Source organism: Telmatherina bonti, assembly GCF_933228915.1.
Source record: "Telmatherina bonti genome assembly, chromosome: 9".
Classification (NCBI taxonomy): Eukaryota; Metazoa; Chordata; class Actinopteri; order Atheriniformes; family Telmatherinidae; genus Telmatherina; species Telmatherina bonti.
In genome coordinates this window covers 35,001,143-35,027,552 of record NC_136627.1, presented here as the reverse complement: position 1 = coordinate 35,027,552, position 26,410 = coordinate 35,001,143, and the positions used below count along the sequence as shown (strand labels likewise).

Genomic DNA, 26,410 nt, shown 5'->3' with positions numbered 1-26,410 from the left:
TTAGACCTTCCATTTTCCCCGTTTGTTTGTTTCAGACCTTTCATTTGCCCCATTGTTTGTTTCAGACCTTTCATTTTCCCAGTTTGTTTGTTTCAGACCTTCCATTTGCCTTGTTTATTTGTTTCAGACCTTCCATTTTCCCCATTTGTTTGTGTCAGACCTTCCATTTGCCCCATTTGTTTGTTTCAGACCTTCCATTTGCCTTGTTTGTTTGTTTCAGACCTTCCATTTCTCTTGTTTGTTAGTGTCAGACCTTCCATTTGCCCTGTTTGTTTCAGACTTTCCATTTCTCTTGTTTGTTTGTTGCAGACCTTCCATTTGCTCTGTTTGTTTGTTTCAGACCTTCCCATTGCCCCATTTGATTGTTTCAGACCTTCCATTTGCCTTGTTTGTTTGTTTCAGACGTTCCATTTCTCTTGTTTGTTTGTGTCAGACCTTCCATTTGCCCCGTTTGTTGGTTTCAGGCCTTCCATTTGCCCCATTGTTGGTTTCAGACCTTCCATTTGCTCCGTTTGTTTGTTTCAGACCTTCCATTTGCTCCGTTTGTTTGTTTCAGACCGTCCATTTGCCCCGTTTGTTTGTTTCAGACTTTCCATTTGCCCCGTTTGTTTGTTTCAGACCTTCCATTTGCCCCGTTTGTTTGTTTCATGCCTTCCATTTGCCCCATTGTTGGTTTCAGACCTTCCATTTTCCTTGTTTGTTGGTTTCAGACCTTCCATTTTCCCCGTTTGTTTGTTTCAGACCTTCCATTTGCTCCGTTTGTTTGTTTCAGACCTTCCATTTGACTTGTTTGTTTGTTTCAGACCTTCCATTTTCCCCGTTTGTTTGTTTCAGACCGTCCATTTGCCCCTTTTGTTGGTTTCAGACCTTCCTTTTGCCTTGTTTGTTGGTTTCAGACCTTCCATTTGACTTGTTTGTTTGTTTCAGACCTTCCATTTGCTCCGTTTGTTTGTTTCAGACCTTCCATTTGCTCCGTTTGTTTGTTTCAGACCGTCCATTTGCCCCGTTTGTTTGTTTCAGACTTTCCATTTGCCCCGTTTGTTTGTTTCAGACCTTCCATTTGCCCCGTTTGTTTGTTTCATGCCTTCCATTTGCCCCATTGTTGGTTTCAGACCTTCCATTTTCCTTGTTTGTTGGTTTCAGACCTTCCATTTTCCCCGTTTGTTTGTTTCAGACCTTCCATTTGCTCCGTTTGTTTGTTTCAGACCTTCCATTTGACTTGTTTGTTTGTTTCAGACCTTCCATTTGCCCTGTTTGTTTGTTTCAGACCTTCCATTTGCTCCGTTTGTTTGTTTCAGACCTTCCATTTTCTCCGTTTGTTTGTTTTAGACCTTCCATTTTCCCCGTTTGTTTGTTTCAGACCTTTCATTTGCCCCATTGTTTGTTTCAGACCTTCCATTTGCCTTGTTTATTGTTTCAGACCTTCCATTTTCCCCATTTGTTTGTGTCAGACCTTCCATTTGCCCCATTTGTTGGTTTCAGACCTTCCATTTGCCTTGTTTGTTTGTTTCAGACCTTCCATTTGACTTGTTTGTTTGTTTCAGACCTTCCATTTGACTTGTTTGTTTGTTTCAGACCTTCCATTTGCTCCGTTTGTTTGTTTTAGACCTTCCATTTTCCCCGTTTGTTTGTTTCAGACCTTTCATTTGCCCCATTGTTTGTTTCAGACCTTTCATTTTCCCAGTTTGTTTGTTTCAGACCTTCCATTTGCCTTGTTTATTTGTTTCAGACCTTCCATTTTCCCCATTTGTTTGTGTCAGACCTTCCATTTGCCCCATTTGTTTGTTTCAGACCTTCCATTTGCCTTGTTTGTTTGTTTCAGACCTTCCATTTCTCTTGTTTGTTAGTGTCAGACCTTCCATTTGCCCTGTTTGTTTCAGACTTTCCATTTCTCTTGTTTGTTTGTTGCAGACCTTCCATTTGCTCTGTTTGTTTGTTTCAGACCTTCCCATTGCCCCATTTGATTGTTTCAGACCTTCCATTTGCCTTGTTTGTTTGTTTCAGACGTTCCATTTCTCTTGTTTGTTTGTGTCAGACCTTCCATTTGCCCCGTTTGTTGGTTTCAGGCCTTCCATTTGCCCCATTGTTGGTTTCAGACCTTCCATTTTCCCCGTTTGTTTGTTTCAGACTTTCCATTTGCCCTGTTTGTTTGTTTCAGACCTTCCATTTGCCCCTTTTGTTGGTTTCAGACCTTCCTTTTGCCTTGTTTGTTTGTTTCAGACCTTCCATTTGACTTGTTTGTTTGTTTCAGACCTTCCATTTTCTCCGTTTGTTTGTTCAGACCGTCCATTTGCCCCATTTGTTTGTTTCAGACTTTCCATTTGCCCAGTTTGTTTGTTTCAGACCTCCATTTGCCCCGTTTGTTTGTTTCATGCCTTCCATTTGCCCCATTGTTGGTTTCAGACCTTCCATTTTCCTTGTTTGTTGGTTTCAGACCTTCCATTTGCCTTGTTTGTTTGTTGCAGACCTTCCATTTACCTTGTTTGTTGGTTTCAGACCTTCCATTTGCCTTGTTTGTTTGTTGCAGACCTTTTATTTGCTCTGTTTGTTTGTTTCAGACCTTCCATTTTCCCCGGTTGTTTGTTTCAGACCTTCCATTTGCCCCGTTTGTTTGTTTCAGACCTTCCATTTGCCCCGTTTGTTGGTTTCAGGCCTTCCATTTGCCCCATTGTTGGTTTCAGACCTTCCATTTTCCTTGTTTGTTGGTTTTAGACCTTCCATTTGCCTTGTTTGTTTGTTGCAGACGTTTTATTTGCCCCGTTTGTTGGTTTCAGACCTTCCATTTGCCCCATTGTTTGTTTCAGACCTTTCATTTTCCCAGTTTGTTTGTTTCAGACTTTCCATTTGCCTTGTTTGTTTGTTTCAGACCTTCAATTTGCCCCTTTTGTTGGTTTCCGACCTTGCTTTTGCCTTGTTTGTTTGTTTCAGACCTTCCATTTACCTTGTTTGTTGGTTTCGGACCTTCCATTTGCCTTGTTTGTTTGTTTCAGACCATCCATTTGTCTTGTTTGTTTGTTGCAGACCTTCCATTTGCTCTGTTTGTTTGTTTCAGACCTTCCCATTGCCCCATTTGATTGTTTCAGACCTTCCATTTGCCTTGTTTGTTTGTTTCAGACGTTCCATTTCTCTTGTTTGTTTGTGTCAGACCTTCCATTTGCCCCGTTTGTTGGTTTCAGGCCTTCCATTTGCCCCATTGTTGGTTTCAGACCTTCCATTTGCTCCGTTTGTTTGTTTCAGACCTTCCATTTGCTCCGTTTGTTTGTTTCAGACCGTCCATTTGCCCCGTTTGTTTGTTTCAGACTTTCCATTTGCCCCGTTTGTTTGTTTCAGACCTTCCATTTGCCCCGTTTGTTTGTTTCATGCCTTCCATTTGCCCCATTGTTGGTTTCAGACCTTCCATTTTCCTTGTTTGTTGGTTTCAGACCTTCCATTTTCCCCGTTTGTTTGTTTCAGACCTTCCATTTGCTCCGTTTGTTTGTTTCAGACCTTCCATTTGACTTGTTTGTTTGTTTCAGACCTTCCATTTTCCCCGTTTGTTTGTTTCAGACCGTCCATTTGCCCCTTTTGTTGGTTTCAGACCTTCCTTTTGCCTTGTTTGTTGGTTTCAGACCTTCCATTTGACTTGTTTGTTTGTTTCAGACCTTCCATTTGCTCCGTTTGTTTGTTTCAGACCTTCCATTTGCTCCGTTTGTTTGTTTCAGACCGTCCATTTGCCCCGTTTGTTTGTTTCAGACTTTCCATTTGCCCCGTTTGTTTGTTTCAGACCTTCCATTTGCCCCGTTTGTTTGTTTCATGCCTTCCATTTGCCCCATTGTTGGTTTCAGACCTTCCATTTTCCTTGTTTGTTGGTTTCAGACCTTCCATTTTCCCCGTTTGTTTGTTTCAGACCTTTCATTTGCCCCATTGTTTGTTTCAGACCTTTCATTTTCCCAGTTTGTTTGTTTCAGACCTTCCATTTGCCTTGTTTATTTGTTTCAGACCTTCCATTTTCCCCATTTGTTTGTGTCAGACCTTCCATTTGCCCCATTTGTTTGTTTCAGACCTTCCATTTGCCTTGTTTGTTTGTTTCAGACCTTCCATTTCTCTTGTTTGTTAGTGTCAGACCTTCCATTTGCCCTGTTTGTTTCAGACTTTCCATTTCTCTTGTTTGTTTGTTGCAGACCTTCCATTTGCTCTGTTTGTTTGTTTCAGACCTTCCCATTGCCCCATTTGATTGTTTCAGACCTTCCATTTGCCTTGTTTGTTTGTTTCAGACGTTCCATTTCTCTTGTTTGTTTGTGTCAGACCTTCCATTTGCCCCGTTTGTTGGTTTCAGGCCTTCCATTTGCCCCATTGTTGGTTTCAGACCTTCCATTTTCCCCGTTTGTTTGTTTCAGACTTTCCATTTGCCCTGTTTGTTTGTTTCAGACCTTCCATTTGCCCCTTTTGTTGGTTTCAGACCTTCCTTTTGCCTTGTTTGTTTGTTTCAGACCTTCCATTTGACTTGTTTGTTTGTTTCAGACCTTCCATTTTCTCCGTTTGTTTGTTCAGACCGTCCATTTGCCCCATTTGTTTGTTTCAGACTTTCCATTTGCCCAGTTTGTTTGTTTCAGACCTCCATTTGCCCCGTTTGTTTGTTTCATGCCTTCCATTTGCCCCATTGTTGGTTTCAGACCTTCCATTTTCCTTGTTTGTTGGTTTCAGACCTTCCATTTGCCTTGTTTGTTTGTTGCAGACCTTCCATTTACCTTGTTTGTTGGTTTCAGACCTTCCATTTGCCTTGTTTGTTTGTTGCAGACCTTTTATTTGCTCTGTTTGTTTGTTTCAGACCTTCCATTTTCCCCGGTTGTTTGTTTCAGACCTTCCATTTGCCCCGTTTGTTTGTTTCAGACCTTCCATTTGCCCCGTTTGTTGGTTTCAGGCCTTCCATTTGCCCCATTGTTGGTTTCAGACCTTCCATTTTCCTTGTTTGTTGGTTTTAGACCTTCCATTTGCCTTGTTTGTTTGTTGCAGACGTTTTATTTGCCCCGTTTGTTGGTTTCAGACCTTCCATTTGCCCCATTGTTTGTTTCAGACCTTTCATTTTCCCAGTTTGTTTGTTTCAGACTTTCCATTTGCCTTGTTTGTTTGTTTCAGACCTTCAATTTGCCCCTTTTGTTGGTTTCCGACCTTGCTTTTGCCTTGTTTGTTTGTTTCAGACCTTCCATTTACCTTGTTTGTTGGTTTCGGACCTTCCATTTGCCTTGTTTGTTTGTTTCAGACCATCCATTTGTCTTGTTTGTTTGTTGCAGACCTTCCATTTGCTCTGTTTGTTTGTTTCAGACCTTCCCATTGCCCCATTTGATTGTTTCAGACCTTCCATTTGCCTTGTTTGTTTGTTTCAGACGTTCCATTTCTCTTGTTTGTTTGTGTCAGACCTTCCATTTGCCCCGTTTGTTGGTTTCAGGCCTTCCATTTGCCCCATTGTTGGTTTCAGACCTTCCATTTGCTCCGTTTGTTTGTTTCAGACCTTCCATTTGCTCCGTTTGTTTGTTTCAGACCGTCCATTTGCCCCGTTTGTTTGTTTCAGACTTTCCATTTGCCCCGTTTGTTTGTTTCAGACCTTCCATTTGCCCCGTTTGTTTGTTTCATGCCTTCCATTTGCCCCATTGTTGGTTTCAGACCTTCCATTTTCCTTGTTTGTTGGTTTCAGACCTTCCATTTTCCCCGTTTGTTTGTTTCAGACCTTCCATTTGCTCCGTTTGTTTGTTTCAGACCTTCCATTTGACTTGTTTGTTTGTTTCAGACCTTCCATTTTCCCCGTTTGTTTGTTTCAGACCGTCCATTTGCCCCTTTTGTTGGTTTCAGACCTTCCTTTTGCCTTGTTTGTTGGTTTCAGACCTTCCATTTGACTTGTTTGTTTGTTTCAGACCTTCCATTTGCTCCGTTTGTTTGTTTCAGACCTTCCATTTGCTCCGTTTGTTTGTTTCAGACCGTCCATTTGCCCCGTTTGTTTGTTTCAGACTTTCCATTTGCCCCGTTTGTTTGTTTCAGACCTTCCATTTGCCCCGTTTGTTTGTTTCATGCCTTCCATTTGCCCCATTGTTGGTTTCAGACCTTCCATTTTCCTTGTTTGTTGGTTTCAGACCTTCCATTTTCCCCGTTTGTTTGTTTCAGACCTTCCATTTGCTCCGTTTGTTTGTTTCAGACCTTCCATTTGACTTGTTTGTTTGTTTCAGACCTTCCATTTGCCCTGTTTGTTTGTTTCAGACCTTCCATTTGCTCCGTTTGTTTGTTTCAGACCTTCCATTTTCTCCGTTTGTTTGTTTTAGACCTTCCATTTTCCCCGTTTGTTTGTTTCAGACCTTTCATTTGCCCCATTGTTTGTTTCAGACCTTCCATTTGCCTTGTTTATTGTTTCAGACCTTCCATTTTCCCCATTTGTTTGTGTCAGACCTTCCATTTGCCCCATTTGTTTGTTTCAGACCTTCCATTTGCCTTGTTTGTTTGTTTCAGACCTTCCATTTGACTTGTTTGTTTGTTTCAGACCTTCCATTTGACTTGTTTGTTTGTTTCAGACCTTCCATTTGCTCCGTTTGTTTGTTTTAGACCTTCCATTTTCCCCGTTTGTTTGTTTCAGACCTTTCATTTGCCCCATTGTTTGTTTCAGACCTTTCATTTTCCCAGTTTGTTTGTTTCAGACCTTCCATTTGCCTTGTTTATTTGTTTCAGACCTTCCATTTTCCCCATTTGTTTGTGTCAGACCTTCCATTTGCCCCATTTGTTTGTTTCAGACCTTCCATTTGCCTTGTTTGTTTGTTTCAGACCTTCCATTTCTCTTGTTTGTTAGTGTCAGACCTTCCATTTGCCCTGTTTGTTTCAGACTTTCCATTTCTCTTGTTTGTTTGTTGCAGACCTTCCATTTGCTCTGTTTGTTTGTTTCAGACCTTCCCATTGCCCCATTTGATTGTTTCAGACCTTCCATTTGCCTTGTTTGTTTGTTTCAGACGTTCCATTTCTCTTGTTTGTTTGTGTCAGACCTTCCATTTGCCCCGTTTGTTGGTTTCAGGCCTTCCATTTGCCCCATTGTTGGTTTCAGACCTTCCATTTTCCCCGTTTGTTTGTTTCAGACTTTCCATTTGCCCTGTTTGTTTGTTTCAGACCTTCCATTTGCCCCTTTTGTTGGTTTCAGACCTTCCTTTTGCCTTGTTTGTTTGTTTCAGACCTTCCATTTGACTTGTTTGTTTGTTTCAGACCTTCCATTTTCTCCGTTTGTTTGTTCAGACCGTCCATTTTCCCAGTTTGTTTGTTTCAGACCTTTCATTTTCCCAGTTTGTTGGTTTCAGGCCTTCCATTTGCCCCATTGTTGGTTTCAGACCTTCCATTTTCCTTGTTTGTTGGTTTTAGACCTTCCATTTGCCTTGTTTGTTTGTTGCAGACGTTTTATTTGCCCCGTTTGTTGGTTTCAGACCTTCCATTTGCCCCATTGTTTGTTTCAGACCTTTCATTTTCCCAGTTTGTTTGTTTCAGACTTTCCATTTGCCTTGTTTGTTTGTTTCAGACCTTCAATTTGCCCCTTTTGTTGGTTTCCGACCTTGCTTTTGCCTTGTTTGTTTGTTTCAGACCTTCCATTTACCTTGTTTGTTGGTTTCGGACCTTCCATTTGCCTTGTTTGTTTGTTTCAGACCATCCATTTGTCTTGTTTGTTTGTTTCAGACCTTCAATTTGCCCCCTTTGTTGGTTTCAGACCTTCCTTTTGCCTTGTTTGTTTGTTGCAGACCTTCCATTTACCTTGTTTGTTGGTTTCAGACCTTCCATTTTCCCCTTTTGTTGGTTTCAGACCTTCCATTTTCCTTGTTTGTTTGTTTCAGACCTTCCATTTTCCCCTTTTGTTGGTTTCAGACCTTCCATTTTCCTTGTTTGTTTGTTTCAGACCTTCCATTTGCCTTGTTTGTTTGTTTCAGACCTTCTATTTGCCCCGTTTGTTTGTTTCAGACCATCCATTTGCTCCGTTTGTTTGTTTCAGACCTTCCATTTTCCCAGTTTGTTTGTTTCAGACCTTTCATTTTCCCAGTTTGTTTGTTTCAGACTTTCCATTTGCCTTGTTTGTTTGTTTCAGACCTTCAATTTGCCCCTTTTGTTGGTTTCCGACCTTGCTTTTGCCTTGTTTGTTTGTTTCAGACCTTCCATTTACCTTGTTTGTTGGTTTCGGACCTTCCATTTGCCTTGTTTGTTTGTTTCAGACCATCCATTTGTCTTGTTTGTTTGTTTCAGACCTTCAATTTGCCCCCTTTGTTGGTTTCAGACCTTCCTTTTGCCTTGTTTGTTTGTTGCAGACCTTCCATTTACCTTGTTTGTTGGTTTCAGACCTTCCATTTTCCCCTTTTGTTGGTTTCAGACCTTCCATTTTCCTTGTTTGTTTGTTTCAGACCTTCCATTTTCCCCTTTTGTTGGTTTCAGACCTTCCATTTTCCTTGTTTGTTTGTTTCAGACCTTCCATTTGCCTTGTTTGTTTGTTTCAGACCTTCTATTTGCCCCGTTTGTTTGTTTCAGACCTTCCATTTGCTCCGTTTGTTTGTTTCAGACCTTCCATTTGCCCAGTTTGTTTGTTTCAGACCTTCCATTTGCTCCGTTTGTTTGTTTCAGACCTTCCATTTGACTTGTTTGTTTGTTTTAGACCTTCCATTTGCCCTGTTTGTTTGTTTCAGACCTTCCATTTGCTCCGTTTGTTTGTTTCAGACCTTCCATTTTCTCCGTTTGTTTGTTTTAGACCTTCCATTTTCCCCGTTTGTTTGTTTCAGACCTTCCATTTTCCCCTTTTGTTGGTTTCAGACCTTCCATTTTCCTTGTTTGTTTGTTTCAGACCTTCCATTTTCCCCTTTTGTTGGTTTCAGACCTTCCATTTTCCTTGTTTGTTTGTTTCAGACCTTCCATTTGCCTTGTTTGTTTGTTTCAGACCTTCTATTTGCCCCGTTTGTTTGTTTCAGACCTTCCATTTGCTCCGTTTGTTTGTTTCAGACCTTCCATTTGCCCAGTTTGTTTGTTTCAGACCTTCCATTTGCCTTGTTTGTTTGTTTCAGACCATCCATTTGTCTTGTTTGTTTGTTTCAGACCTTCAATTTGCCCCCTTTGTTGGTTTCAGACCTTCCTTTTGCCTTGTTTGTTTGTTGCAGACCTTCCATTTACCTTGTTTGTTGGTTTCAGACCTTCCATTTTCCCCTTTTGTTGGTTTCAGACCTTCCATTTTCCTTGTTTGTTTGTTTCAGACCTTCCATTTTCCCCTTTTGTTGGTTTCAGACCTTCCATTTTCCTTGTTTGTTTGTTTCAGACCTTCCATTTGCCTTGTTTGTTTGTTTCAGACCTTCTATTTGCCCCGTTTGTTTGTTTCAGACCATCCATTTGCTCCGTTTGTTTGTTTCAGACCTTCCATTTTCCCAGTTTGTTTGTTTCAGACCTTTCATTTTCCCAGTTTGTTTGTTTCAGACTTTCCATTTGCCTTGTTTGTTTGTTTCAGACCTTCAATTTGCCCCTTTTGTTGGTTTCCGACCTTGCTTTTGCCTTGTTTGTTTGTTTCAGACCTTCCATTTACCTTGTTTGTTGGTTTCGGACCTTCCATTTGCCTTGTTTGTTTGTTTCAGACCATCCATTTGTCTTGTTTGTTTGTTTCAGACCTTCAATTTGCCCCCTTTGTTGGTTTCAGACCTTCCTTTTGCCTTGTTTGTTTGTTGCAGACCTTCCATTTACCTTGTTTGTTGGTTTCAGACCTTCCATTTTCCCCTTTTGTTGGTTTCAGACCTTCCATTTTCCTTGTTTGTTTGTTTCAGACCTTCCATTTTCCCCTTTTGTTGGTTTCAGACCTTCCATTTTCCTTGTTTGTTTGTTTCAGACCTTCCATTTGCCTTGTTTGTTTGTTTCAGACCTTCTATTTGCCCCGTTTGTTTGTTTCAGACCTTCCATTTGCTCCGTTTGTTTGTTTCAGACCTTCCATTTGCCCAGTTTGTTTGTTTCAGACCTTCCATTTGCTCCGTTTGTTTATTTCAGACCTTCCATTTGACTTGTTTGTTTGTTTTAGACCTTCCATTTGCCCTGTTTGTTTGTTTCAGACCTTCCATTTGCTCCGTTTGTTTGTTTCAGACCTTCCATTTTCTCCGTTTGTTTGTTTTAGACCTTCCATTTTCCCCGTTTGTTTGTTTCAGACCTTCCATTTTCCCCTTTTGTTGGTTTCAGACCTTCCATTTTCCTTGTTTGTTTGTTTCAGACCTTCCATTTTCCCCTTTTGTTGGTTTCAGACCTTCCATTTTCCTTGTTTGTTTGTTTCAGACCTTCCATTTGCCTTGTTTGTTTGTTTCAGACCTTCTATTTGCCCCGTTTGTTTGTTTGTTTCAGACCTTCCATTTGCTCCGTTTGTTTGTTTCAGACCTTCCATTTGCCCAGTTTGTTTGTTTCAGACCTTCCATTTGCTCCGTTTGTTTGTTTCAGACCTTCCATTTGACTTGTTTGTTTGTTTTAGACCTTCCATTTGCCCTGTTTGTTTGTTTCAGACCTTCCATTTGCTCCGTTTGTTTGTTTCAGACCTTCCATTTTCTCCGTTTGTTTGTTTTAGACCTTCCATTTTCCCCGTTTGTTTGTTTCAGACCTTCCATTTTCCCCTTTTGTTGGTTTCAGACCTTCCATTTTCCTTGTTTGTTTGTTTCAGACCTTCCATTTTCCCCTTTTGTTGGTTTCAGACCTTCCATTTGCCTTGTTTGTTTGTTTCAGACCTTCTATTTGCCCCGTTTGTTTGTTTGTTTCAGACCTTCCATTTGCTCCGTTTGTTTGTTTCAGACCTTCCATTTGCCCAGTTTGTTTGTTTCAGACCTTCCATTTGCTCCGTTTGTTTGTTTCAGACCTTACATTTGACTTGTTTGTTTGTTTTAGACCTTCCATTTGCCCTGTTTGTTTGTTTCAGACCTTCCATTTGCTCCGTTTGTTTGTTTCAGACCTTCCATTTTCTCCGTTTGTTTGTTTTAGACCTTCCATTTTCCCCGTTTGTTTGTTTCAGACCTTCCATTTGCCCAATTGTTTGTTTCAGACCTTTCATTTTCCCAGTTTGTTTATTTCAGACCTTCCATTGGCCTTGTTTGTTTGTTTCAGACCTTCAATTTGCCCCTTTTGTTGGTATCAGACATTCCTTTTGCCTTGTTTGTTTGTTTCAGACCTTCCATTTACCTTGTTTGTTGGTTTCAGACCTTCCATTTGCCCCTTTTGTTGGTTCCAGACCTTCCATTTTCCTTGTTTGTTTGTTTCAGACCTTCCATTTGTCATTTTTTGTTTGTTTCAGACCTTCCATTTGCCTTGTTTGTTTGTTTCAGACCTTCCTCTACCTGGTTTGGTACATGTTGATGTCTCTGCTCGGACACTACAACAACTTCTTCTTCGCCTGCCATCTTCTGGACATCGCCATGGGAGTCAAAACCCTGCGCACCATTTTGTCCTCTGTCACTCACAACGGCAAACAGGTGAGACGTCCACTCATGAAGAGGCCTCCTAACGGTCTGCCTTCCCTCGTTGGGAAACCAAGCTGAGCATGTGTGTCTGCTGTGTGCAGCTGGTGATGACGGTGGGTCTGCTGGCCGTTGTGGTGTATCTCTACACCGTGGTGGCCTTCAACTTCTTCCGCAAGTTCTACAACAAGAGTGAAGACGAGGACGAGCCGGACATGAAGTGTGACGACATGATGACAGTAAGCGAAGGACAAATCTTTTCTTGAAGTTTTCAAACAAGAAATTTAGTCTTTCCCATGTTCCCCCCTTCCTCCTCTTCCTCCTGCAGTGTTACCTGTTCCACATGTATGTTGGCGTGCGTGCCGGTGGTGGCATCGGAGATGAGATCGAGGACCCGGCTGGGGACGAATACGAGCTCTACCGCGTGGTCTTTGACATCACCTTCTTCTTCTTTGTCATCGTCATTCTGCTGGCCATCATCCAGGGTGAACTGCTGTTTGTTTCTTTGGATAAAAAATGGCTGATAAACAGACATCTAACACTGCTTCCGTCTGTCAGGTTTGATCATCGATGCCTTTGGAGAGCTGAGAGACCAGCAGGAGCAGGTCAGGGAGGACATGGAGGTAAGATTTTAAACCAGTTTTTTCTGAATCCAGCTTGAACTTTGTTGCATACAACATGATTTTGATTAAAGTTTTTACCATAAAGTGATGCAGAAACTGCATGAATCAAATATGATACATATGTCTTTAAATGGTTTAGATAAATTTCACTTGTGTAAAGTCTAGACATTTTTCTATTTGGTCTTCAAACATCTGAATTTTGGTATGAAAGAGCCAATATGTCCTCAAAAAGTCTCAATGAGTTAATTTAACTCATTATGTTTGTAAAATAAGTAGATTTTATCATGTAGTTACTAAAAAAGTAAAAGATATATTCTGTAAAAACAAGATTAATAATCTCCCACATTCCACTCCTGCTCAGTGTTTCTTACATTCAGCCATGATTTGACTGTTTTTGTGCTTTTCTGTCTTCCAGACTAAATGCTTCATCTGTGGAATCGGAAGTGACTACTTTGACACAACGCCGCATGGCTTTGAGACGCACACCTTAGAGGAGCATAATTTAGCCAACTACATGTGAGTGTGCAGAAGTGGAAAAGGCACTTTTTGGTTATGATATGTATTCATCATCATTCTTTCTCCTTCAGCGTTTGCAAACAGGACCTGTTTGTTCAGCCTTTCCTGAATTTATCGTGCTGACGGAGAGTCTGAGACGTCGCTTGTAGAGTTTCTCTCATCATTGAATCATCGGGTTTTAGGCTGATTGCTTCCTTTACTCATGAATTTACTCTGAATCACATATCTCATATTTTTCGAAGTTGTTTTCTTTCAGTGATATTGTTTGCCCCAATTTAAGACATTAAACCTGAAAGAGAGTTTTTCCCTCATGTGGCTGCAGCTTTATGAGAAATATGCTTCCTTTATTGTATTAAACATGAACAGGAACTATTCAAGGATTATTTTATGATTTAGAAATAAATTCAGGCTTGTTCATGATGAATTTTCTTGTCCTGTTCAGGTTCTTCTTGATGTATCTTATAAATAAAGATGAAACAGAGCATACAGGACAGGTCAGTAATGTTTTATTATATTTATTTATTGGATTTACACATGTATTCCCCTGTTTTTGTGGTCCTTCTTGAAGCCTACATCCTTTAACTGTTTTTCCCCTCGGGTCTGCAGGAGTCCTACGTTTGGAAGATGTACCAAGAGCGATGCTGGGACTTCTTCCCTGCTGGAGACTGCTTCAGGAAGCAGTATGAGGACCAGCTCGGATAAATCCCGGAGTCTTTCATGTGTGTCTTTGATGGAGGAAAGACGGGAGAGAGGAGGAAAAAGTCCAGAAAAAGAGCTGAATTGTTAAAATCAAACACATCTGTGTCTTAGTTTCATGTCTTGTCTGCACATTTCCTTCATCTCCTCCAGCTATGCACACTCCAACTGCACTTTTTTTACCACCTGCAGCAGAATGTTGATCCGACTGGTTAAAGAAAAGTAGAATAATCCTATCAGAGAGACACAAGAAGATAAAATCCAGGAGCCTTTTTATTCTGCTGTGCGATCATGGCCTTTTCTGTGTAGATCCTACATGGACCGCCTTGCATATCAACACAACCAACTTTTAGCTGCTACTGCTGTAAACGTTAACGTGCCTAAAACCCAGTCCTGCTTCAGCTCGCACATAGTTTCCCTCTTTAGTTTAAACCATTTCGTTTGACTTTAAAGTGTTTATGTCTTATTTTATAGTTTCTAAGATGATTTTTTGCCTCGTTCGGTACGTGAGAGTCGGATATCTGAGGGAACGGCAAACCTATCGACCCCTCTCGCTCCTTTTCTCTCAAGACACAAAAAACTCGTCTTGACACGAGTACGGATGAATGAAACTACTTGGACTGACTTGATGTGATAAAAACAAGCCTCATCTGAGTATTTTGCATATTTTGATGTGATCAGATGAACCAGGTTAATGTTCTGAAGTCTTACAAGGCGTCCCTGGATGTATGTGGTCCTTTTCCACTGCTGTCTCTGTGTTGTGTAAAGCAGTGATGATGTAACACACACATACAGAACAGGAGGATGCCCAGATTATTTATTTCTTGTTTATGTGCAGAGGCCGACATCTTGTGCACAAATAATTTGTCCCTGCGTTGAGAAGAAAGATGAATGTACATTTTGGCCGAAGCGCCATCTGTATAACTGAGACAAGACGAGGCTGTTTACAAACCTTCCAAGGAACCATACATACATATATTTATTTTTTCTTGCGGGCTTTGTGGAATTGAATGGATCCATGCTTTTATTTTCAGACATGAAGGCATCACGTTTGTGAAACCCAGAGTGGTGAAGAGAACTAGTCTTACCATGAAGAAAGCGCCCAGTTTGCAGTCAGAAGAGACTTTTAGCTTCTGTTTCTTTTGCCAGTTAGGTTTTTACTATAGATATTTTTTAGGAATTCAAGCATATTAATTATTTTTCTCAATCCAAAAAAGAAAAAAGAAAAAAAAAGTTGTGTGTGATGCATTGATCTCAGCCAGTTCCATCTCACCTCCCTTCTTTCAGATCACATGTCCAGCTTGTTTTCAGTGTTAGGACGTATGCAGGGTGTCGCTCGCTGGTGATCCTGCAGTGTGTGTTTGCCGCTGCGGTCGCCGCAGAGGCTCTGGATGGCATGGAGCTTAAAGGAGATCACTGCTTTCCACTTGACTGAGTGTCCTCTGACTGAACCTGTGTTTCAATACAGAATAAACAGATTATTTTAAGGAAAATCTGAGTGTGTGTGTGTGTGTATAAGTAGGCAAATGGAAACTTCTTGTTAAATTTAGGGTCAATATAGAATTAATGTTTTGTACTATTGTAGATTATAGATTTTTTTTATTATGTTAAAACTCCCCCACCCTAAACCAACCCACCGGTCTGCAACCAGCAGCTCCTCATTGGCTTCAGAGAAAAACACTAATTCTGGTTGATAAACATTCATTTCCTAACGATGCTGGTGATGAATGGCGAACCAGCCAGTAAGAACTAGAGGTGTACCCAGTCCACAGCTGGTTAGTGCTGCAGCAGGGACTGAAGGAGCAGAGAGGATGGCCTCCCCGCGTCAGGAGGTCATCCAGGCTCGGCCTCATCAGGCTTTTGGCTCCTGGTCAGCAGAAGAAGCTGAGAACTGGAGGAAGGTCATCATGCATGAAACATCTGACATGTTATCACTCATCTTCCAGAAATAAGAGTTCATGTTCAGGTGTGTGACCTTTAGTCTGATCAGTCATGAAAGATAAATGGGTGTAAAGCAGGACTTCCAGTTAAACCAGTTCATTAGTGTGACTTCTTTTGTTCTCTGTGGATTTGTGTTCATTCATGTTTACTTAGCAAAGCTTTTGATTAAACTGCTGGATCAGTGCAGCATGGTTTATTTAAACAAAAGCAGCATTTTATGAGTGTTAGATAAGAGCAACCCCTGTTTCCCTTTAACTGGAACATTGTCTGCATATTTTCTGAATCCCAGTTCCAGTAATTATGAGGGCGCGGGAAAGGATGTAACAAAGAAAGACCTCCAGATTGCTGCTTTTTCCACCAACAACAGGGATGAAAAAAACCTGTTCAAAGTTTAGTTTGAGCTATTTTGCTTCTGATCTGCAGCTGAAGGTGAATTATGTGGCAACACGTTTACTCTTCACCTTCGTTCTACTTCAAACATCCTGAATGCTTCATTCATTACGGTGAAGAATGAAAACACTTGTTGCCCTCATGGTGCCACTCCTCTCTGAGGGCAAAGGTGGTGCAGACCTGGGATGGTACCCAGCTTGGCCCCTCCCTCAACAGCTGTATAAAACAAGCCACCCAGCAGAGTTTGCATCTGTTCATCCTCCTCTTCATCCGCCGCCATGACGTTTGTCACTCCTCCAGGCTACCAGCCCGTCTACTCCCCAGTAAGTATCTGCACTCCTCTGCTGGAGCTCGAGGATGTGATGAAGGCTGCTCTGAATTGCAGGTGCAACTCCTGATTAGAAATGCTTTCTAAGCCATCTTTGCTGCTCCTGCGTTTGTTAACTAACTTAAATTCACTAAAGATATTCGCAGCAGTCAGGATGCCTGACTCTTTTAAAGGAAAAACAGTCTTGAGGAAACTGTCTTCCATCTTTTTCAGGCCCAAGTTTTTTGCTGTATTTGGCTTGTTTTCTCAAATTTCCCCCCTTAAACTCTGTTCCTGTAAGCGTTAAAAGCTGCACGGCCACACTAACAAAAAAAAAATCCTTGACTTTAAAATGGTGCAAATATTGACTGACTTGTCATGTTCCTCCTGCAGTATTTTGCTGCAAACTTGTCTTAGTGAGTGTTTTATCTGCAGTGCAGGTGCAACAGAAAGAGAAATCTTAAATATGATCCCAAAAAATATGTTTCAAATCTATTTAAGAATGCAAAGCATGCATTTTAATGTATATTTTTACATAAATATGCAAGATTATAGCAGATGCCTCATTTCCTTTTGGTCTGCAGGCAGGTTAAAGGACATAAAAGCAGTAAATACAGCAACATAATGGACAGTTTATAATAATATAAAACAGGTATAGATTAAAGGCAGGGGGGTTAGGAAGATTCTGAGGGCCCCACGACTTGATAGGGGCCCAAAGAGATGTACAAGCTATATAAGGAAATCATTAAACCTTCATTAAAAAAGGGTTGTAATAAAATATAGCAATAATATAAACTGATAAACCATTTATATTAAAATAACTTAGTTAGATGTATGCACTGTGATTTAACCCTTTATAGGGCACTCAATGAAATACCTTCAAATTAGAAATTTTAACCTAAAATTGTCGATTTGGGATGAACCAAGAGCTCCATCCTGTTGTTACATTAACAGAAAATATAGTTTCATGCTGAATATGAAAGAAAACAAAGTGATCAAACATCATTACTTGCCCCATAAAGGGTTAAACAGCCCTAGATCTTTATTATTCCCATGAAAAGCTCTTTTTTTTTTTTATCAGCTTGAAGCAAAAACAAAAATCTAAATATTTGCGATGAAGTGGTGGGGTCTCTGCCGTTGTCTTTCATAGGGACCAAAATTCCTGCTGCAGATGCATAAGTCATGGACAACAGCATATATTTACACCAAATGTTTGCAACTTAAAAAGCATCTAGTTAAGAAAATCTCATTAATCTCTGATGACACACAACAGCCATCTGTGTTACGTGGTGGCTTCTATTTTTTAATGATGAATAATTATTGATTTCCTGATAATTATTGGTAATTTATTCTAGGATCGTTGCATCTGAATGATGTCACCATTTCACTGAATTTTGTTGTTGGCAGTAATGTTTCTGCACGGCTTCTTATTTCTGTGCACTTTCCAGGTAATTCCCTACATCGGGCCTATTTATGGAGGCGTGAGAGAAGGGACGTCCATCTACATCCAGGGGTCCATTCCTGATGACATCACCAGGTGAGTGTTAAACGAAGCGTGTTTAAACAAACTTTTTCACTCCAGGCTGAGGACACACCTTGTGTAATCTCAGTCTGGGTGGGGTTTGTTTCTGCACCTCATTTTTCATCATTTGTCCCTCTTGTTTCATTTTATCTGCATTCCCAAATATGAACCAACTAAGTACACAGTGCACACACTTGGCTGCATTACGACGCCTTTTATCAGGAGATTTTTCCTCCTTTTACTACGTCCTTGACTTTTCTGTACTTGGCCCCACCTGCTCTGTTATCAGATTAGTCACACTATGGTTCCCCTGGTGTGTTTGACAGGTTCTTTGTCAACCTGATCTGTGGTGAGTCCGAGTCCAGCGACGTCGCCCTGCACTTCAACCCTCGGTTTGATGGCTGGGACAAGGTGGTCTTTAACTCCCGGCAGGATGGATCCTGGGAGTCAGAGGAGAAGATCCGCAGAATGCCTTTCAGCAAGCGTGAAGCCTTTGAGATGGTCATCATGATCACTTCACAGGGCTTCCAGGTCTGACCAATCAGGCGTTCACACACTGGAAACTTTAATAGTTATGTAGCAGCAGAAGTAATGCATCCCTCTGCTTCCCGTTTGACTCCATGCTGTTGCAGGTTAAAGTCAACGGGAAGGAATTCTTCACATTCCCACACCGCATGCCTGTGGAGAAGATTCGTGGAATACACATTGCAGGAGATGTCTGCATCCAGACCATCAATGTCATCGGGGTGAGTCCTTCCAGCTTTCTGCAGATCAGAGCAGCTCATGTAAACAGTGCAATCAATCAAAACTTTATTTGTAGAGCACTTTCACATACCTCAAAGTAACCAAAGTGTACAGTTAAAATAAAATAAATCAACATTAAAAGCACTAAAATAAAGACAACATAATAGTTAAAAAGACAAAATAAGACAGAAAAGACCTAGTGGTCCTGCTGTCTGGAGTTAAAAGCAACATAAAAAGATGAGTTTTCAAAAGAGACTTAAAACCACTTAAAGTCCCAGCAGTCCGAAAGAGGGAGACTGTTCCAGAGTTTGGGGGCTCCTGCAGAAAAGTCTCTGTCTCCACAAGTCGAGTCCTCAGGACGACTAGAAGCATCTGCTCTTCCGATCTAAGAGCTCTAACAGGACGATGATGCTGCAGAAGACTAGAGAGGTACAGAGGTGCCAGACCATTTAAACATTTAAAAGCCAAAAGTAAAACTTTAAAAACTATTCTAGAAGAGACAGGCAACCAGTGAAGAGATCGCAGCACGCGGGTCACACCGTCTTTTCCCCGTTAACAGACGGGCAGCTGAGTTCTGGACCAGCTGTAGGCGGTGGAGGAGAGACTGGTTCATCCCAGCATAGAGTGACCTGCAGTAGTCCAGTCTGGAGAAAATAAAAGCATGAATGACCCTTTCCAGGACATCATGAGGAATATAAGGCTTCACTCTAAACTAGACTGGACTACTGCACTGACCTGCTTCTCAAATTTAAAATTAAAATCAAAGAAAGAAGCATGTGTTGCTGGGAGTAAGTAGAAGATTCAGTATATTAAGGAATATCTGCTTTGTTTATATGTGGTTAATATAAACTTTTATACAGCACATGTTATGTAATTTATCAACCAGATAAATATTTTCTTTTTGTGTATTTTCAGGGTGGAATGGGAGGAGGAATAGGAGGAGGAATGGGAGTGAGTATAACCCCAACCCTTCCTACGCCTTCAGTATAAAAAATTAATTGCAGCTCAATATTTAATCTAAATGATGTGTCTGCAGGGAGGATATCCAGGATGTGGCGTGGGGGTATGTCATCTGTGCTTTGTGTGTTTCTATTAATTTTCCTCTGAGAGCTGCATCAATAAAAGCTTTTTTATTGATGCTCTGACTGACATAAGAGGAGCGTTTGGCTTTCCCTGCTGACAAACACAAAATAATGACAATGATGTAAAAGATTAAACAGAGTAAAGTAGAAGGAGAAGCTCAGTGCATCATGAGACGTCCAGCAGCAGCAAGACTAAATGACTGGGGACAAAACTTCATTAAACTTCAGAGCAAAGTTGTAAAAGTTGCTGAAACATGGACTTCTCTGCAGGGTGGATATCCTGCACTGCAAAAACTGAAATCTAAGTCATTTAAGTAATCTTAAATTGAGTACACATCTGCTTATTTTTTTAAAGTTAAGATAATTCTTAGTTTTTATGCCAGAGAATTCCTCATGTTTTAAGAGTAGTTTTACTTGTTTTGGGAAGTCTTGACAAGCCAAATTTTCTTATTCTGTTGGCAGATAATTTATCTTATTTTAAGCAACGTTTACCTCATTTTTGTAGATTTTTTTTCTTGTTTTTTAAGCCTGAGTTTTTCCAGTGTGGAGGCCCTGGAGGCTGTATGGGGGTATGAAATATTATCAGTTTATTTACTTTGCAAAACACTCAGGCGTAAGTTCAACTCAATAATTTAAACAGTAAAGTACTTATTTATCTATTTATCTAATTCAATTTAATTCTTTTTTTATTCATTCATTTTGAAAGCCGGGATTCCCAGGATCACAACTGCCGGTGAGGGCACTGCCCAGTAAATTATGTCAGTTAAATATAAGATAAATAATTAACTTAAAATATCTGCTGTGTTTTATTTCTAATTCTGGTTATAGTGCATGGGTGGCCAGCCAGTCTACAACCCAGTGAGTAAAACTTGCATCACACACAAACACACTGCAGTCAGTGATGGATTATAATGACATGTTCTTGAAGAACATCTGGGCCATTTAGTTCAGTTTTCTTTTGCCTTTCTGTGTTTCATGTTTAAGCTACGGAGGCTCGTTTCTGTTTTTATTTATTTATTTTTTACACTTTTCCATTGGAACCAGTTGGCATTGGTAGTTTACCTCCCCCTGGTGGTCACTGAGATGAACTACAGCTCACTGTCATGGTTCTTTTTAGTGAATAGTTTTCCTAGACTGATATCTTTTTAGATCTAAACTCTACTAAAGCTTGTTTTCATGAACGTATTCAAGGTGTAGGTGATCAATGAGGACTTGTTACTATTCTTGTTATTTCTGTGCATTTCAAGCCTGTGCCCTATGCCAGCATGATCCCAGGAAGAATGTGCCCAAAGAGAACCATCATCATCAGAGGCATGGTGCCTTATGGGGCAGACAGGTGTGGGTTTTTACCATGTTTCATCGAGTTATTGTTTTGTATGACATGGCAGCTAACAGACAGGCTGGTATTGCAGTTTGCGCATCGACTTTGTGGTGAGCAAAACTCTTGACATCGCCTTCCACCTGAACCCCCGGGTGAAGGAAGGCACTGTGGTGCGAAACAGCTTCATTGGAAGGAGCTGGGGCCAGGAGGAAAGACAGCTCAGCATGAGTCCCTTCATAGAGGGACAGTACTTTGACGTAAGCACTATCTGTTTTGCAGTTTAATTTATGCATTTTGACATATTCACAAATGTTTTGTTTTTCTGTCTCAGATGTCGATTCGTTGTGGGAACCAAAGGTTCAAGGTGTTTGTAAATGGACAACACTTGTTTGACTTCTTCCACCGCATGCCCTTCACTGAGATTGACAAGCTGGAGATAGAAGGCAACATGGTGATCTCCTACATCCACTTCTGAGATCACACATGTGCTTTTCATGTTAACTCATCATCTGCTGGTTTACTGGGATAATAAACACATTTGATTTGAGCAAAAATGAACTGTCTGCATCACAGCTAATCTTCTTGAATTAACTTGTTTATTTCTTATGCAAAATACTGTATGGACTGTAAAAAATCATTTACACATCATGACAGAGACAATATACAAGTAATTATAGTATCCATCGAATGTGATGCTAAATACTGGCTCTCTGAAGGCACTTTGTAAAAGTTGGGAAAATCTGCCATTTAATGCTGATTTGAGTGGAATTAAGATGGAATTTCATTTTTTTTTTTTTTTTTTATCTCTGGAAGATGTTTGACCTAAATGCTCCAACACACAGGAGGTGTATCTGCAGGGAACTTAGACCAGTGCCTCAGTCTCAGCACCATTTTCTATGGTCCAACATGTAGGAGCAAACAGTACCAAAGCTATTGCAACACTTTACCTTAACATGGAAAGTCATTATTTGCTAGCATATCATACCGATTCATATGGTTTGATTTAGTCTAAGTACCTCTCATGTTTACAGAAAATAAAGCAAAACACAGCGCCTCATTGAAACTATTTCCTCTCCCAAAATATGTGCAGAAACATGGTCAACCCAACTGATGACTTAATAAGGAAATAAGGCAAATATACTGTATTTATATTTATATATACATAAAAAAATAAGTGCATGCATAATTCAAAGTTGCAGCTGGTGAACTTCCTCAAAGCAGGAGCTCCATTTTCAGTTGGCGTCTGTTGGTTACAGACTTTTATTTACAGTGCAAAACCTTGATATCCCAAAACAGGGTTGGCAGGCTGGTGTTGTTCATCCTGTTCCCCCGTCTTAAGTGTTACAGAAATTAACTCTTTAAGGCTCTGCAGTGTTTGCAAAGGCTTTCTTCTCTGAATATGCAAATCATCACGTGAACCGTTTTGATGAGGGGCTTCGGCAGAATGTTCAGGAAATAATTAAAACAAGATGAAAAACCACAAAAGATGCACAAACACGGATATAAAAACATTAGTGCAAAGTTGTAGAAATATAAAAATCAGCATAAAAAATACAAAATGTGTCATAACACTGTGCTTCAGACAAAAGCCAGGGTGAGGATCTTGTCCCATATCCCATGATTTGTGTTGGATAAGTCCATGGTGTCCGTACCAACCCTCAGTCCGTCTACCTGTACCTCTGATTTTAGCAGAATATCCGTCTTTGGTTCCTGAGTTATTGTAATGATGTAAAGATCAGGATGTGCACGTGTCTCATTTGTCAGAGAGAAGAGTCATGTGTTGCTTAGCAAACGGCTCAAAGCAGAATTAGCAGTAAACCCCTGGCTCCTCGTTCAGAAGCATCTCATGATGTCTCACTGATTTTAGGGATAAGCTTTAGTTTCTCATTTGTTCCTTTGTGGGAATTAGCAGAACAACTTGTTTTTCTATCTGGAAGAGAAAAAGAAACAATCCATCCTTTAAAGGTGCAGTGTGTAAAACATACTGACATCTAGTGGCAAAGATGGGCATAAAAATTCATTTAAACGCATCCCCAGTTGTGAATGGACGGTAGCCTTCAGTGGCCAAAATTCTTCCAGACATAAACTTGTTTTATTTTTGAGTGGATCCAGTGACCTCAGGTGCACTGCAGGTAACTTATTCAACATTGTGCACGCATGTACTGTCTTCTTCTATGGTCATTTTAAGGCGTTACTTATCACGGTAAACGGTGATCTAGCTCGTATCAAACAAAGCCAGTAGTTTTAAAACTTTGCTTGTAGGAGTATAACAATCCATCAATCTACATAAATATTAACAAGCCAAAGAAAAAAAAATCAGTTCAAAATGCAAACATTGTTCAAAAATCGAAAGAATAACCATTTATTAAACAGACTTTTATTTTGAAATGACTGTATTTTAAGTTCCCCTGGCAGCTTATTTTTAGCTTATCACTAGTCTGTCTTTGTGGCGAGAGATTGTTTTATTTAAATTGATCAGTTTAGATACCTGAGCTCAGGAATGAAATGTTAAATGACATTCTCGTTGCTTTTTGTGATTTTCATACAAATGACTGTTTAGTTTCGTTGGATATTATTTCATATCAGTCGATGGAATCTAACTGATCAGGACTGAATGTGAGATACTAGCAAACATCAAATCACAATCCAATAAATAGATGTGTCGTATCATGACCAATCTTGCGATTTACACTCAAAGATTGATGTCCATTCAAAGACACCGTAGTAAAGCTGCCATGTGGACCCACAGTGAGTAGATATCCTCATTCTAAGAGAATAAAAAAAATCTTATATTTTTAATAAAATGATTACACACTGTTTCTTTTACACACTGCACCTTTAAGTTTGGACTCCTTAAAAATAGTTGCAGCGATGGGCGAGGCGTCTCCATCTGAGCATGCTCAGTTGCGGTCCAGTCTGACAGTGTCTGTGCTGGTTTCTCAGAGAGGTTTTTTTTTTCTTTAGCGCAGTTACTTTCACAATAAAACTTCCCTGATTGTGTTGCAGCACTGCGAGGAGCAAGTCTTCCTCCTGCTGCAGCAACTCATTTAGAAAATGTGCCCATCATAAAAGAGAACGTGGGGGGCAGCATGGCGTGGGGGGGCAATAGGTAGAGTCCGAATCCTTCACTTCCTTGGAATGTCTTCGGCTGTGTGTATGTATTTGTGCAAAACCACATATTGTGAGGCACATAGAGTTCCTTACAGTCAGCAGAACGAGGCTGGCGGTTGTTCTCGGACTGGCGGTGACCAGTCTGAGAACAGCATCACTGCCAAAGCATCTTCCTGGCTCCGTCCCTGTCCTCCAGCAGCTCCACAGTCGGGGTGGGAGCTGGGGTGGGGTTAAGGTGTTGAGTGGCATGACGGCTGCAGAGGCAGCGTGGCTGTGGACGATGAAACCGGCATGTCCAGACTCTCCAGGGAGTCGCAGAGGGCTCGGCTAGACTCGTGTTGAGGACAGAGGACGTAGCGGTTGGGGTGGTGGACCTCCGCTGTGGTCACAGAGTCTAAACCTTTAAGGCAGAGAGGTGAAAGACCCCCAACTGGGTCACGACCACCAACAGCCCCAAGCTCCATGGACGATTCATCCATGTTGACATAAAGGATCTCATCCGGGTCCTGGGGATCTGGAAGATCCTCGAGGGCTTTTTCCAGCTCGCAGCGCAGGGACTCGAATGATGGCCGATCCTTGGGGCTCAGCAGCCAGCAGGAGAACATCAGAGCATAGCTGAGAGGGGGTGAGGACATTTTAATGTCATAGCAGTCATAAAAAGCAGCTCATTTCTTCCTACAGTTCCTTGGTAGATAATCGTCAGGAAACATGGAGAGCAGAGGTTTGACCTCTAGCGTAGATAATGGGAATAAACAAGCTTTCATCGTTAGAGAGGGTGTTTTGTGAAGTATCTGACACTTACATGCAGTCCAGACAGTCTGGAGGCTGTTTGAGACGGTTTCCTTGTCTCAGATAATCATAAATCTCGCTGTTTTCCACCCCGGGGTAAGGCGTCTGCCCCCTTGTGGCAATTTCCCACATGGTGACTCCAAACGACCACTAAGACAGAGAAAGGATGGAGACGGCAGAGCAGAGATGGAAACAGTAAAGCAGGGAAGGCCTTTAGCAGCTTTTATACACCACACATAAATCTGCACAGGTCAAACACACACTGGGGAAAAAAAGCACAGCTGTGTGTCCAGAGTGTGTAACATCCAGCTGCATGAGCAAACACAAAGGAATGTTCTCGTATTCAGTTCTTACGCCATCTTACCGTGCACTCTCACATGCCCTGGACAATGTGCATGAAATGATGTTTCCATCTGCTACAGTTCATATACGCTGCAGATGTTGGTCGAACTGTTTTTGCTGAGTTTTACTTCCAGCTACAAACGGTAGAATTACAGGCCAACTAATGAAACTACAACATCATGGAGACCAAAGACGTGGTCAACAAAATCCGTTTTTCACTACTAGCTGTCCAACCGGCGACCAAACGCCATTAGAGCAGCAGCAACACCTCATTTTTTTAATGATATTTAGCACATTAACATGACCTAACATCTCATTTTTTCCTCTGTCAGGGGTAAATCTGTTTGGCCATGTGAACAGATGTCCCACATGGCGCACTTGGAAGTTAACAGATAGCAGAATGCAGGCTGGAGAACATTTACATGGTAACTTAATTCTTCATGTTCAAGGGAAAGTCAGGTTGATGTCATAGAAACACATGCTAAAAGACAAGCAGAATAATTCATAAGGGAACTGACCACATCGCTCTTCGTGGTGTAGACGCGGTCTGCCAAGCTTTCGATGGCGATCCATTTAACAGGCATCTTGGAGATCCGTCCCTGCCTGTAGTAGTCACCATTGTAGATCTTCTTGGAAAGGCCAAAGTCAGCCACACATACATTCATGTTCTCATTCAGCCTGAGGCGAAGAGAGCAAACTGTTACAGCTTTTAGGAAACAGAACTTCTCTATTTTAGTTTCTCCTACTCCACATTTATCCAAACCGGGGATGTCGCGACTTTCTTAGTAGAGAAATGATAGAGATATTATGATTGTCATGCTAATTAAAGTCACCACAGCTGTAACTCAAAGCACTCATTCATTCATTTCTTTATCAGATTCCTGCCCCCGGATCTTTCCAACCGTCTCACATACATATGTTAACCCCCCAGGTTTGATGTATCCCCAACAATCAGTACTGATCAGATGAACATGAACAGGATCCTTATAGAAGGATCTTTTCATGTCAACATAGAAAACAGTAAAATGTCACAAAGTAACAAAAAAAGTCTCATTACGACTAAATCCCCTCTGCTCTATAAACAATAAATACCTCTTATAACTGGACTTCTCTCAGTAAAAACACAGGATTTTATGTCATATTTGATACATACTTTCTATAATGTTTTTATTTGGGAGCAATTTTGATTTTTTGAAGGATTATTTTGGGAATTTTCTTTTTTAAAATTGAATTTTAGTGGTTTTTTTATATTGTTGATTTTATTGGACAGTCAGCAAAATTGACTTGACCTCCTCTGGCGTACTTTCCAGCTTTCCTCCCTTCAGACTGCACAGAAATAAAAAGCAACGCAGGTGGCGACCGGCGGACCGTGGCGTAAAACTTCCATTGTTCTGTGCATGAGTTGTTGATACAGTTTAGACATAATAATTTTTGTAAAATTATGATATTGATGGATCTTTACGATTATTAATTGTGGCATTTTGTTAATCTCCACAGGGCAGATGGCTGCCCTCTCTAAGCCGGGTTCTGCCGGAGGTTTTCTTCCTGTTAAAGGGGAGTTTTTTCCTTCCCACTGTTGCCGCGT

The 26,410-nt window shown here is 40.9% G+C and overlaps 3 protein-coding genes across 10 annotated transcripts in view; 2 read left to right on the top strand and 1 right to left on the bottom strand.

The window, feature by feature from the left end:
* The window catches only part of ryr1b (ryanodine receptor 1b (skeletal)), a 114,662-nt gene extending 99,888 nt beyond the window's left edge, over positions 1-14,774 (top strand). For all 8 annotated transcript variants that reach the window (XM_079246623.1, XM_079246621.1, XM_079246624.1 and 5 more), the window contains 7 exons: positions 11,310-11,456; positions 11,546-11,680; positions 11,770-11,926; positions 12,000-12,064; positions 12,480-12,580; positions 13,023-13,074; positions 13,187-14,774. In XM_079246623.1, coding sequence (XP_079102749.1) covers positions 11,310-11,456; positions 11,546-11,680; positions 11,770-11,926; positions 12,000-12,064; positions 12,480-12,580; positions 13,023-13,074; positions 13,187-13,282 — 753 coding nt within the window. In that variant the 3' untranslated portion in view covers positions 13,283-14,774. The remainder of the gene's footprint in view (positions 1-11,309; positions 11,457-11,545; positions 11,681-11,769; positions 11,927-11,999; positions 12,065-12,479; positions 12,581-13,022; positions 13,075-13,186) is intronic.
* Positions 14,775-15,885: 1,111 nt separating this feature from the next.
* LOC306760282 (galectin-4-like) lies at positions 15,886-21,058 on the top strand (the record flags this gene model as incomplete). Its single annotated transcript, XM_079246082.1, has 10 exons — positions 15,886-15,930; positions 17,363-17,451; positions 17,763-17,967; positions 18,069-18,182; positions 19,096-19,131; positions 19,217-19,243; positions 20,091-20,120; positions 20,510-20,598; positions 20,675-20,840; positions 20,915-21,058. The coding sequence occupies 10 exons, from the start codon at positions 15,886-15,888 to the stop codon at positions 21,056-21,058; spliced, it is 945 nt and encodes a 314-aa protein (XP_079102208.1).
* Positions 21,059-21,210: 152 nt separating this feature from the next.
* axl (AXL receptor tyrosine kinase) overlaps positions 21,211-26,410 on the bottom strand; it is a 29,201-nt gene continuing 24,001 nt past the window's right edge. The window contains 4 exon segments of the mRNA XM_079246568.1: positions 21,211-23,926; positions 23,928-24,309; positions 24,497-24,633; positions 25,344-25,503. Coding sequence (XP_079102694.1) covers positions 23,849-23,926; positions 23,928-24,309; positions 24,497-24,633; positions 25,344-25,503 — 757 coding nt within the window. The 3' untranslated portion in view covers positions 21,211-23,848.